At 43.2% G+C, this 13,491-nt stretch overlaps 1 protein-coding gene across 7 annotated transcripts in view; it reads left to right on the top strand.

Annotated features, from left to right (window-relative positions):
• Positions 1 to 13,491, top strand: part of SCN11A (sodium voltage-gated channel alpha subunit 11) — a 130,623-nt gene that overhangs the window by 55,172 nt on the left and 61,960 nt on the right. For 2 of the 7 annotated variants that reach the window (XM_060307594.1, XM_060307595.1), the window contains exon 4: positions 5,146 to 5,456. The exons of 2 other annotated variants lie outside the window; for them this stretch is intronic. In XM_060307594.1, the coding sequence (XP_060163577.1) occupies positions 5,146 to 5,456 (311 nt within the window). Of the gene's footprint in view, positions 1 to 5,145; positions 5,457 to 8,174; positions 8,294 to 9,311; positions 9,414 to 12,507; positions 12,637 to 13,491 lie in introns of those variants that run through there. 3 more of the 7 variants (XM_060307599.1, XM_070046662.1, XM_060307596.1) reach the window with 3 other exon arrangements.

Raw genomic sequence — 13,491 nt, 5'->3', positions numbered from 1 at the left:
AAATTTTATTTAATGGATGATTCTATCAGCCCAAGCCCTGGCAGGAAACAGATGGCACATTCAAACTGGGCATTTTGAGGATGTTTTATTGAAGGGACACTTTACAAAAGTTCAGGCAGAGTTACAGTAACAGAAGCAAGTGACAGTGCCGTTCTCAGGTGTGCTGAGAGTGGGGAGCCATTACACCCTGCATCTGAAGGGGCAGGGGGAGGTGCTGTATAACTGGAGGAGAAGCTTTGTGGATGGGCCATCTGATAGGAGCTGTGGTGCGTGCAGCCATCAGGGAGAGAGTTGGGAAAGAAGTCTCCAACCTCATTCTCCCCTATTTTCTGGGTCTCTTGCTGGTGCCTCCCATTGGCCAAACTCAACCAGAAGCCAGAGTTCAGGGGACCCCAGTGAGGGGTCCATGTGGATCAGCTTCATGGGCACTGAGCAGGATGGAGAAGGATGGGGAGAGACCTGTAGGGCAAACCGAAAATGGCCAGCACAGTAAGGTTATGTAGCTTTTGTAATTATAGGTAAAGTCATAAATAAGAAACAAAAGCCTTTTGCTACCCTCAGTGCTTTCACACATGCATACTCTTCCCTCTTTCCTTTCAGCTCCATGACTTCATCTTTGTAACAATGCCCTCCTCTGGGCTCCCACAGCACCCGGTGCTTCCCCTAGTGTAGCCACACTCATTGCGTGGTTTCATCCTTTGTCCTTAACTTACCTGATTCCCCACACCATTGTAAGACCCTTGAGGCTGGGATGGTGTTTTATATCACTTTGCATTTCCAGCACCCAGCACATGAGTGAATGAATGATTGGAATTCAGATCTAAATACCTCTATAAAGCTATAGATTTGAAGTAAGGTTCAGAGCTACCTAATCTTAACAGAGTGAATTCCCAAAGAATTTAGGGCCTCTGCTTAAGGAAGTGAGGCTTTGGCTTTCGTTCCTAGATGAGTGTTTGTTTACTTTCTATTTAGTGGGAGTGGGCCCGTGAGCCTGCTGAACACAGGCTGGTCCTCAGAGGCCCTGACAGATGGCTCCCCACCTCCCTTGCCAGTCTAGCCCATCACCTGATGGAGGTCTGGCAGAGCCTTCTCACAGGCCTCCCTGTCTCCCATGATTGCCCTGTGTCAAGTCATAATTCACATGTTGCTGGCCTCCTGGTTTAGGACTGCAAATTGAGATTAAGCTTGCTTCCTTTCTGACTCAAGGAGATTTAGAGCCTGTCTTCATACCTGATATTGACTCTCTGTTTTGATTCTCTATTTTAACTCTCTATTTTGAATTAGAGGATGTTTTGAGCCCTTGAAGGATTTTTACAATCCTTTCGCAATCCTATGGGAGTAACATACATGCATATAATTCAAATAGCTCAGGAGGAAAAAATGTTGGGAAGGATATAACATGAAAAATAAAATGTCTCCACCATCACCTATATATCCAGTCGCACTGTTAACCATTTCAGTTTTTCAGTCTTCTGGTCATTGTCTCACTTAACTCTAAATAATTCTCTTATTCTTCTGTTTCTTGATTTATCAAGTTTAAGTAAAAAATATTGAATTGCCCCTATGTGCGATGAGGGATTTAGCTTATTGACAGTAATCCTTCTGCCTTTCTCATGATTCCTTCCAGTTTTTTTTCCTTATATTTCTAATTTGGTTTTGCACTTGATTACCTGTGTAATTTTAAGGGATAGACTTATACTTGTATTGCTTGATCCGTTGACCTTTCATAGAATGTCTTAATTCTCCACGTGTTTAAGATGAGGAAATTGGTGCCTCTGAGCTTCCCCTCACCTTTTCTCTCCAACTCCAGCTTGCAGCAGAATTTTATAACATTGATAACATTTGAAGTCTATTCTGTAATTATAATTAATTTTGCTTTATGTATCAGATTGTTAAAAATCAAAAACTAATATATAGCCTTTATGATATAAAGATTTTGTAGCTACTAGTCTCTAAAACCAAGTACTATATTGGGGCCCATAAAGAAGGGGCTGGACTCTGATGTCACTGACCTTCTGCTGCATGAAAGAGAACATTCGAAGTGTCAGGGTCAAGTGGACTCTCTTTTTTTCCTGTTATTATATTCTGTCGGCTGCTCAGATCATTTAGCTGGCTTCATATGTAAAATGTGACTTTCTGAAGAACATTTTGTTTCCATGGAATTTCTAATTACCTTTCTTTTTTACCTGTTAATAAACCAGTTTTTTTTTTTAATTTTAATTTTTTTGGCTGTGTCAGGTCTTAGTTGTAGCATGCGGGATCTTTCTTTGCAGCATGCGGGCTCTTCGTTGCAGCCACGTGGGCTTCTCTCTAGTTGTGGCACTCGGGCTCCAGAGCGCACGGGCTCAGTAGTTGCAGTGCACAGGCTTAGGTTCCCCGAGGCTTAGTTCCCCGACCAGGGATCAAACCCGTGTCCCCTGCATTGGAAGGCAGATTCTTAACCACTGGACCACCAGGGAAGTCCCCATCTATAACAAATTTTGACATGTGCAGTTTCAGGAGTTGTCAGTTTTATTTTGTGTTATTTATTTTTATTAAGTCTCTTTTCCTCAAGGACCCAGTCAAAATACCCCAGGGTCAGAACAGCAGGGCCAGAATGTCCAGTTTCTTCTTTAATAGTCTCATTATTATGGCAGCAGCCCTCCACTGGATTTCTTGCTGCAACTTAGCATGAGGTCCAGTTTTTGCCATCCAGGGTCTTTCCTGGCTCATCCATTTTATAGGATCAACTAGCATTCATATGCTGTTTACTGCAAAAGACTTCATGCTGTCTTAAATATCTTTTATGAGCTCTAGGGCCAAATTCAGTAGAGTCTTATTATATGCTCACTTCATTTATACAAATTCAATTACATATGTTTATGAGAGAGCGGTGAGGGAAGAAATAGAAGGGAAGAGGAACGGAGGGGAGAGGAGAGGAGAGAGAGTAATTTAAATAGTACGGCCAATTCCATTATCCAGGAGCATCCATAAAGATCTTGACCCTGACATCCATAAAGATCTTGACACTGAATGAATGCAGGACAGAATGCATTGATTCTATGGTCCCATATTTGGTTTCTGTTGACATATGGCTCACACCTTGTGAGTACTGCATTACCCTTAGTGTGTTTAAAGACACATATGTTGCCCTTATCGTGGCCTTTAAACAGAATCCAACTACTTTCTTCACTGAAGAAAGAGGTTCTATTGAATTTGTTGACCAGTGAGTTGGGATGCCTCTTCAATATGGTACCTCCCTAAGGGATTGGCAAGGGAAGTTTTGACTATGTTTTTTGTTTTTGTTTTTTTCTTATGTGCTTTTTTTCAGAGGCTAACACGTGTAAGCTGTGATTTCTCTGTATTCTAGTGCTTCCCGGTTCTCTCCACTTGCAGGTCCCATCACTGGCTTCAACTCCATGTGTTTTAATCTGAATCTATTCCCCCAAAACTTTTTCCTTCCCTAGTGCTCTCTATCTGAGCGAGTGGCACTGTTGACTCACTTGCCGAAGCCAGGAGCCTTGGCTCCTTCCTGTCCCTTAAATCCCTCTCTTCCCATGAGTCACTTGTCAAGGCTATTTTTTAAGTGACTCTCAAATCCATGCACTCCATTAGGTCATCCTCAGTGGTTATGACCTGTTGCAACAGTTTCCAGGCTCATTTCTCCTATTCTGGCCTTCCCAACTCCTTCATTCCCCTATCCCAAGCCTATTCATTCTCACCAGTAAGAGGGATATTTAAAAAATGATAGTGTTGCTCCTCTGGAATAATAATAATAGTAATAACCCACCCTTCAGTAACACTCCACTACCCTCAGGGTGAAGTCCATGATCTTTACTAAGGATTACAGGCCCCCACATGCTCTCCAATGCTGACTGACCATTCCACTCCTCACAATCTCCATTCTGGGCAAACAAAACCTGTTGATGGACACCACGTTCTTTTTCAACCAAGTGTCCTCGTACATGCTCTTTCCTCCCCCCTGCAACACTCTAATGTCCGTTTTTTTCTTCTCTGAGACTTACATCTCCTTCAGGTCTCAGCTGAGACATTAAAGCTTTGGTAAGCCATCCCTGATTCTGCAAAACTGCTCAGATGCTTATCCTATGAACAGACATAGCACCCTCTATTTATTTCCTGTAGTAGCATTTTTCTTACTCTACTGTAATTTCATGTCTTTTATCTGTCTTCTCCACTACAGCAGGCAGTGTAACTGTAGGGTCTGGAGGAGAGACTGAGGTTTTTTCACCATTAGTGCCTAGCACTGTGCCTGGAACAGGCTCTGAGCACATGGTTGTCGAATGAATAAACCAATCCTGTGTTGGGTTCCCCATTTAATTCCTTGGAGTGGTGTGGGAGTCAATCCTAGATTGGCATTCAGTAAATTAGAAAGGAAGAAGATGCCTGGCATGGGGAGTAAATGCATTCAACTTAAACACTACTGCTTTTTCTCAGAGTCTAGTTTTAAGCCTGAGTCTGTAGAGAAAGTCCTTGTAGAAAGGGCTGTCAGGGATAGGGGCTGGGAGAGCTATTTTCCCATGGTAGAGTGACCTATTAGCTTTGGCAAATGCTTTTTGCTTTCTTGGGGTCTCACTTCTGCCAGGTCTTGGTCTCAGAAGTTAGGGAGCTGGCAAAGGATCATAGATGTTAGTGTAAATGTTCATGCCTGTGTTTATGTCTCTTTTGTTTCCATCCTGTCACATTTCGAGAAATTTGCCGACCAAAGGTGAAGACTCATGCACTCATAGTTTTGATTTTACAACCCCCAACTATGGCCCACTTGATTCCCTATTCCTTCCTCTCCTGTTCACACTGCAGCCACTTGTCTACCATCTGCAGGTCCCATTTCAGCAGTTCAGCTGGTTCAGTCTTACTGTCTTCCTTGATGCTTGGGTCTCATTTTTAGAGGCTGAGCTTCTTCTGCTCATTGACCCTAAACTCAGCTTCCCACCTATTTCCAGGTCCTCCAGGAATGATGTCCTGCTTTGGTCTCGCCTATGCCCAAAATTCTTTTTATATCCACAATAGTGGTCACATCTTCTGACCTTCTCCACAGCTAATGAGTTCCCAGGCCCCCTCACCTCAGTCTCAACTCTTGTAGACCCCATGATATGGTCCTTGGAGAGTGGAATCTCAGGGCAGACAGTGTAATTTTCTACCTCCCAGAGCTCTCTGAGGATCTGCTGCTTGTCTCTGCCCTGAGGGTGAAGATGGATGACAGGTGCTGCCCGGTGATCTTCCCAGATGCGAGGAATTTCCGCCCCTTCACTCCTGACTCTTTGGCTGCAATCAAGAAGCGGATCGCCATCCAGAAGGAGAAAAAAAAGTCCAAAGACCAGACAGCAGCAGAACCCCAGCCTCGACCTCAGCTTGACCTAAAGGTGTCCAGAAATTTGCCCATGCTCTATGGTGACATTCCCCATGAGCTGATAGGGAAGCCCCTGGAAGACTTGGACCCATTCTACAGAAATCATAAGGTACCCTCTGTGGGGAGGCTGGGGTGTTCTAACCATGTTCTAACCACCAGCTGTAATTGGCATTGCATGGATCTCCAAATATTGATCTCAGGGTATAAAGAGGCCAGACCCCACTTCTCCTTTGCTGTCACTCGCTGTCATTGCTTTCACAGTCCTGAGAATGGCTTTCAGTACTAAGTTTCTCTCTGTAATAATGCATGTCTTGGAAAAGAAGATGAATGAGGACGAGGAGCAGCAGAAGGGTAAAAGGAGAACAGAGAAAACATAAGATGGTGTCAGGAAAGAGAACTGGACTAGCAGTCAGAAAAGTTGGGTGTAGGCCATTTCACGTAATTGGATTTATAACTTTGGGTAAATGACTTCACTCATTCTCACTTTTCTAATCAGTAGAATGGGAATAATGCCTGCTCTCCCTACATTACAACATAGGCATGCTATGGAGCCTTTAAAAACTGTAAAACTTTATAAACTGTAAGGCATTATACTGATATGAAGAATTAATATCACTGTCCATGAATGTCCATTTCAGCAACTAGAGTTTACCTTGAAAAACTCTTAGGCAATAGGCTTTTTAGGCTATTAAATGAGATTTATGAAGGTCAGAGCCCTAGACCAACACTTGGCACATAAGAGGAGCTCAATAAGTAAAGTTTAAGAATATTGTAATCAAGTAGGCACATACAGATTACATGTAAACTCCATGCCAATATGTGATAAGCTTGCTGTTTTATCTACCTAGATGTAGGGAAATTCTAGTAAAAGTTCCTCAAAGGGGTTCCTGGATGAGGAAACGTGAGCTCAGTCTCTTCTCATGGCTGTTTGAAAGCCTGGGGCAGTGAGGAAAGTCCTCTACAGACCATCCCCTTTCAGGAAAGACTCAGAAGACCTTGCCATCATCATCTCACTGTGTGATCCAGCAGAGAATGGAAAACCGACTTTGCCAGACTGAAGACAGGAAGGAAGGAAGCTGGGGAGTTTGGGGCAAGTCCTGGAAAATATGGGATGCTGAGAGCATCCTTTTCTGGCACCCATGAGAAACTGACTTCTCCAAAGAAAGATTGCCTGGTTTGTATGTCCTTGAATTGGACAGACTTGGGGTTACCAGGCCGAATGGGGATTGTGTGATGGAAGAAAGCTGGGTATGAGTGGGAAGGACAAAAAAGGGGAAAAGAGACGAAGGAACAAAAACACTCCAATATTTCTCCTTCTCCTAATGCCCCAGAATTCCAGGGGCTTCTAGGAGGCAGAGTAGTTGGAGGTGAGATAACTCCTGGAGGCCTCCTTCTGCCTCTAGGCTAGGTAGGAGATCCAGGAGATAGGCAGCAGCTTGGTGTTTTGCGGACAGTCCTGGGAGGACAGGCTCTGATACAGCTGGGGTGGATATTCTAGGACCATCTCTTCTCAGCCTGGGTCCTCCCTTTAAATCAGGAGACATGATACTTGTTCAGAGCTCTGCACACCCATGACCTAACACGTCAGTGCTCTCAGCAGTCATGTGAGCTATGTGTGGTGTCATTTGCACTTCACCTTACAGATGAGGAGACAAAGCCTTGATGGGGAAGTGGCTTATACCAGGTCAAACAGCTAGTTAGTGGTGGAGCTGGGACTCAAACCCAAGGGCTCTTTCTGTAGTCGCAGGTCACTTCCTCTCTTTTCAAAGCTTCCATTTTTGAAGAGCTACAAGGAAAAGCGTGGAGATGTGTCAGCAAGCAGACAGGTTTAAATCATTAAAACCCTGGCAAGTGTAGTTAAATACACCATTAGTTGAAATATTTAAAGCAGTCAGAGGAGGCATTAATAAAATATCAAAATCAAAGGACATAAAATGGATAACTAATAAGAACCTGCTGTATAAAAAAATAAATTAAATTAAATTCAAAAAAAATCAAAGGGCATAGAAGTAGAGCCATATCATGCCACCTATTAATCTGGGTGACCCACCTTAGGAAGAGGTTTGCTCTCTGCCCTAAAATCGTCTTTCTGTCCAAAGGAAGGGCACAGAATCCCCAAAGTGAGTCTTAGACTCCTGGGCTCATAGCTTTTAAAGATTTCATTTTGTTATGGAGGAAACAGAAAATATCCTAGTCCACATTTTCCCTGCAGCCAGATGGCCAGCAGACAAGTAAGTTCCAGCAACTCAGTGAAGGAAGCTGATGTTTGGCAGTGGCTGAAGTTCTGGTATCTCAACCAAGGCGGCAGCTACCCCACTGTTTCTGGGCCTGGGTGACAAGACCTGTCTTTCCTGTCTGAGAATATGCTGGATTACATGTCAAGTAGTACTTTTCTGCAAATATGAAAGGAGCAATGACACAGAAGACAGGAATGACCCTAGTTCTATGAAGGCTTTTGTAACAGCCATCAGGACATATAAGGGGACAGCCAGATGACAGTTAAATGGAAAGGGAGAGGTCTGAGGGTTGATGTTAGAAGCTTGTGAGTCATTCGTTGTTGTCCAGGTACGGGTTCAGGCCCAGAGGCCAGGAAGACATGCAAGGAGGAAACATGGGGAGATCTCTTGGCTTCCAGAGTGACAGTGTAGGCTGGTCAGAAAGTACCTCTGGCTTCAGAAGACAGGTCTCCAGTCAGAAGCTACAGTCATCATAATAAGATAAGCCATGACTCAACCTGTGGTTCCACCGAATTTTCTCTGAATGAGCTCATGATAAATATTGTTTGGTCACTGCATGTAATTCCTGTTGTGTTTGGTTTTTTTTGCAGACATTTATGGTGTTGAACAAAAAGAGAACAATCTACCGCTTCAGTGCCAAACGTGCCTTGTTCATTTTGGGGCCTTTCAATTCAATCAGAAGTTTAGCCATTAGAATTTCAGTCCATTCATATCCTTTTGTTGCTTCTTTTACCAAGTCCAGGTCATGTGAAGTGTGCAGAAGCCCTAGGGGTTCACATGTTTGTTGAGTGGAAATAGCTTATTCTTTTAAGAAATACTGGGTGAGTGGCCCTGCTGTATGGCAGGGCTGTGTTGGGACTGGCACCTGTCTGGGATCCTGTGGCCTCAGAGGAGACAGGTCAAAAGGCAAGCAATTTCTTAGTGAGATGGGCAGTCTGGAAGTGGGAGTGTGGAGAGGCTCTGTTGTGCTTTGGAGGTATCAAGAATGGCCTCCTGAAGAAAGGAACATCTAAGTTGAGACCCAAATAAAGGGTAAACTGGCAAACTGTGCACTGTGTTTAGCTGATAAATGAGTCGTGCTAGAACTACAGTGTTTAAAGCTTTTTTAGAAACACTTTCTAGTGTTAAAAGTCCAGATTTTCAGGGGGTGAGGAGACACCAGGCAGTTTTAGATGGGGGGAAGGGGGGTGTGAAAAAGACGTGGGTTGGTAGACGGAAGTACTCAGGAAAACGGGAAGGAATATCTATTTAAGTTGGGTTCCCTAGAAGCAGAGCCTGAGATGGGATTCTTATTTAAGTGATTTAGTGGGGGAGTGCTCTCTGGAAAAGGAAAAACGGAAACAGCATGGAGCAAAAGGAGGAGCCAAGCAAGGACAGGGTCTCAGTTGAGCCCACATCAGACATCAACTGGAGCCACGGGGATCTCCAGAGCATGAATCTATCACAGAGCTGCCCCGTCTGAAAGCCAGAGGCCCGGTTTCTGTAAATCTGTCGGTCAGACATGTGGAAAGGGAGTGTAGCCCTCCACGGTGAGGAGGCTGCCATTCAGGCTGAGGACAGTTCTTCAAGGGAGGGGACAGCTGTGGGTTGTTCTCAGCCAACGCTCACAGTTAGAGGACAGATGCTCCTGCAGAAAAGGGGCCCTGCAGGGACCCCCACAGCCTCAACTACAATAACTAATGACACATGCCATCCTGCAGTGTAGCTGCCTTAACGGCCCTAGTCACATTGTTCAGCATGTTCATCATCTGCACCGTCATCATCAACTGCGTGTTCATGGCCATGACTCGTGGGAAGGACAGCATTAACATAGATACTGAGAGTGCTGAGTAAGTGTTTGTCCTGCATGCATTTGTCCTATGTTTTTAAGCAAATAAACCTAAAAGAATTATGATTACCTCAGATTTTAGCTATGGAGAGAAGAAAAAGTCACCCATAATCCCAGATCCCCAGCACAAATGCTGGCAGAGTCAGTTTCATTTTTGTATATGTACACTTACAATTGTCTTTAAAGGCCTTTTAAACTTACATTTGTAATAAACAGCACACATACAGATTTTATGTCTAGTTTTATGTGGTCTTCTTTGTCCTTATGTAGGCTTAATAGGAGCCCATTTTGATGCCAATACAATATTTCATCAGGTGACTGTACCATAATTTACTTAACTACTCTTGTATTTTACTACTATAAATAGCATTGCAACAAGCATCTTTTGGTATAAAGCTACTTTAAAAAATCATTATTTTCTTAGAATAGAGTCTTAGAAATGGGTTTACTAGCTAGACAACCATGGCCCTGACTGGACACCCTAACTATGGTTGAACTGACAGTGACACACCCCAGAGGGCCTGATTTGCCTGGTGGGTTGAGGTCTCCCTATCATGGAGATCTCAAGCCCTGCTTCCTGCTGGTGGGCATGGCTGTACTCCATAGCAGATGTCATTTTGGTCTACATGTCCCACCACTGGCAGGCTTCTGCTGGAAAAGAGAAAACGGCAGGGTGGGAGGTGGAAGGCTAAATGGCTAGGCAGAAATAGCAGTCAGAGGTGGCTGTCTCATTTGCTTGAGATCTAGATGAAGACTTGCAGAATCCCACACATCTGCAATTATAGCCTTTTTTCAAAATACCTATAATTTTATAAATTATACCTGAGTTTAAAAGATGGCATTTACGGGCAGACATTAATTAACCTTCTGTGTTTATTTGTCACCTAAAAGGTGAGCAGTTTAGAAAAAAGCGGAAGCAGAAGTAGCTCTTGCCCAAGGCAGCCTCATGACCATTTCTGCTCTTGGACTTAGCTGCTTTGGGATTCTTCGAGTTCCCAAGACCTTAGTTCTTTAGCTTTGAGGGCTAACAATGGTTGGACATTCTACCAGAAAAGGTCCACTTCTTTTACTCTGAACCAGCAGAGTGTTCAAAATCATTGTTTCTGTCCCAAATGTGGGACCAGCGTGTGTGTGTGTGTGTGTGTGTGTGTGTGTGTGTGCGCGCGCGCACGCGCGCGCGTGCCAATCAAGCGTATTTTTATTGGGATTATAACAAGAGAGCTAGAGTATTGTCTTTTGGAGGAGGTGGAAGGGGAAGAAGGGAAATAAATTAGAAGGCAGAACATGATGAAGGACTAAAGGAATAAAATGGAAATAGTTTTTTTAAAAATTGTGATAAAATACACATTACATCACATTTGCCATCTTAATCACTTTTAGGTGTACGGATCAGTGGTATTAAGTACATTCGCACAGATGTTCAACCATTACCACTCTCCATCTCCACAACTCTTTTAATCTTGCAAAACTGAAACTCTGTACTCATAAAACAGTAACTCCCCATTCTGCCCTCCCCTCCAGTCCCCTGGAAACCACCATTATACTTTATGTCTCTGTGTATTTGATTACTCTAGGTGCTTCCTGTGAGTGGAATCATACCATATTTGTCTTTTTAAACTAGTTTATTTCCCTTAGTATATGACCTCAAGATTCATCCATGTTGTCACATGTGACAGGATTTCTTTCCTTTCCTAGGCTCAATAATATTCCATTGCATATATATATACCACATTTTATTAATCTATTCATCTGTCAATGGACATTTGGGTTGCTTCTACCTCTTGGCTATTGTGAATAGTGCTGCTGTGAACATGGGTGTGCAAATATCTCTTCAAGACTCTGCTTTCAGTTCTTTTGTATATGTACCCAGAAGTGGGATTGCTGGATCATATGGTAATTAGATTTTTAATCTTTTGAAGAATCTCCATATTATTTTCCATGGTGGTTGCACCATTTTACAATCCCACCACTAGTGCACAAGGGTTTTAATCTCGCCACATCCTCACCAACACTTGTTATTTTCTGCTTTTTTAAAAAAAGTAGCCAGCCTAATGAGTACGAGGTGATATCTCATTGTGGTTTTGATTTGCATTTCCCTGATGATTAGTGATATTGAACATCTTTTCATATGCTTGTTGGCAATTTGTATGTAATCTTTGGAAAAATGTCTATTCAAGTCATTTGGCCATTTTTAAGTGGATTATTTAATTTTTTGTTGCTGAGTTTATAGGAGTTCTTCATATATTCCAAATATTAACCTCATCAGATATATGATTTGCAGATATTTTCTTCTAGGAGTCTTATAGTTTCAGGTCTTTTTTAAATATTCACAACATTTTTATTTATTTATTTGTTTATTTATTTATCTGTTGGGTCTTCGTTGCTGTGCGTGGGCTTTCTCTAGCCACGGCAAACAGGGGCTACTCTTCGTTGCGATGCACAGGCTTCTCATTGCAGTGGCTTCTCTTGTTGTTGAGCAGGAGCTCTAGGCGCGTGGGCTTCAGTAGTTGTGGCATGTGGGGTCAGTAGTTGTGGCTCGCTGGCTGTAGAGCGCAGGCTCAATAGTTGTGGCGCACGGGCTTAGCTGCTCTGCGGCATGTGGGATCTTCCCAGACCAGGGCTCGAACTGGTGTCCCCTGCATTGGCAGGCTGATTCTTAACCACTGCACCACCAGGGAAGTCCCTAGTTTCAGATCTTACATTTAACTCTAATCCATTTTGAATTAATTTTTGTACATGGTATAAGGTAACGGTCCAGCTTCATTCTTTTGCATGTGGATATTGTGCTTTCCCAACACCATTTGTTGAAAAGACTGTCCATGTTGGCTGAAGCTTCTCTCAAGAATATGGCTGTGAAGCTAGGTGTTTAAAAGCAGCTTTACAACTTTATCCATGGGCCTCTTTCTCAGAAATCCCAAATACCAGAACTTGCTTGAGGACCTTACCTTTCTGAACTCTGATTTGCTAAGACAAGAATGTTAAATGTCACATTAAAATGGAATCTGATCTCATGAAGGTCATATCAGACAAATGGGCTCTCTCTTTTTCACATAGCTTATCATATTTCTTCTTGTTCTGAATGATTTGCTTTGTAGGTATGTCTTCACTGGGATTTATATATTTGAAGCATTAGTTAAAATATTGGCAAGAGGTTTTATTCTGGATGAGTTTTCTTTCCTTCGAGATCCGTGGAACTGGCTGGACTCCATTGTCATTGCAACAGCGTAAGAATGTTAAGATTTTTACCAAAGAGACTAGAGGTGGGAAAGAAGCCCCTTGGCTTCCAGCAGGGCCCTGTGTAGATACACATGACTGGCTGAGTGCAGCCAAGTAAAGCCTAGAACTGTGAGTGCAGTGTTGGTTGACACTGAACTGCACCATGTAGCCAACTGACCAGAGGCCTTCACACACACAAATCCATTTCTGGCCGCACCGTGAGGCTTGTGGGATCTTAGTTCCCCAACCAGATATTGAACCCAGGCTCATGGCCATGAAAGCACCAAGTGCTAACCACTGGACTGCCAGGGAATTCCTCACAAATCCATTTCTAGGCCAACACTCATGATCTTACTTTTTCAGCCATTTATTTACCAAACACTGACCTGTTATGGGGCCAGGCTCTGTGCCAGATATAGGGCTTGTGATAATGAAAAAAAATATATCATGCATGGTTCTCACCCTGTTGGAGCTCGCAGGTCAGAGGGGAAGTGAGGCATTTAATGACCATTATAACCTGCTACAGTGAGTGCTAGCATAGGAGCTGTGCATGATTCCAGCTGTTAGAGCATGGAGGAGGAATTAAGGGGTCTAGAACATCTTTGTCTACTGAACGGTCACAAAGAGTTTCTCTCATGTTTTCTCCTAGAAGTGTTATTGTTTTGGCTCTTACGTTTAATTAAGTTTGTGGTCCATTTTGAGTTAGTTATTGTATATGGCATGAGGTTAGAGTTGAAGTTCTTCCTGAAGGAGAGGGCATCAATTTGGCATCCGAATGATGAGATTCCAAATTCATGAGTCAGCAAAATAAAAAGCAAGAGGGGCAATGGCCCATTGCCAGCACAATAATAATAAACCCAACC

The sequence above is a fragment of the Globicephala melas genome, chromosome 11 (assembly GCF_963455315.2).
Source record: "Globicephala melas chromosome 11, mGloMel1.2, whole genome shotgun sequence".
Classification (NCBI taxonomy): Eukaryota; Metazoa; Chordata; class Mammalia; order Artiodactyla; family Delphinidae; genus Globicephala; species Globicephala melas.
Note: the sequence above shows the minus strand (reverse complement) of the source record. Positions and strands in the feature narration are given on the sequence as shown.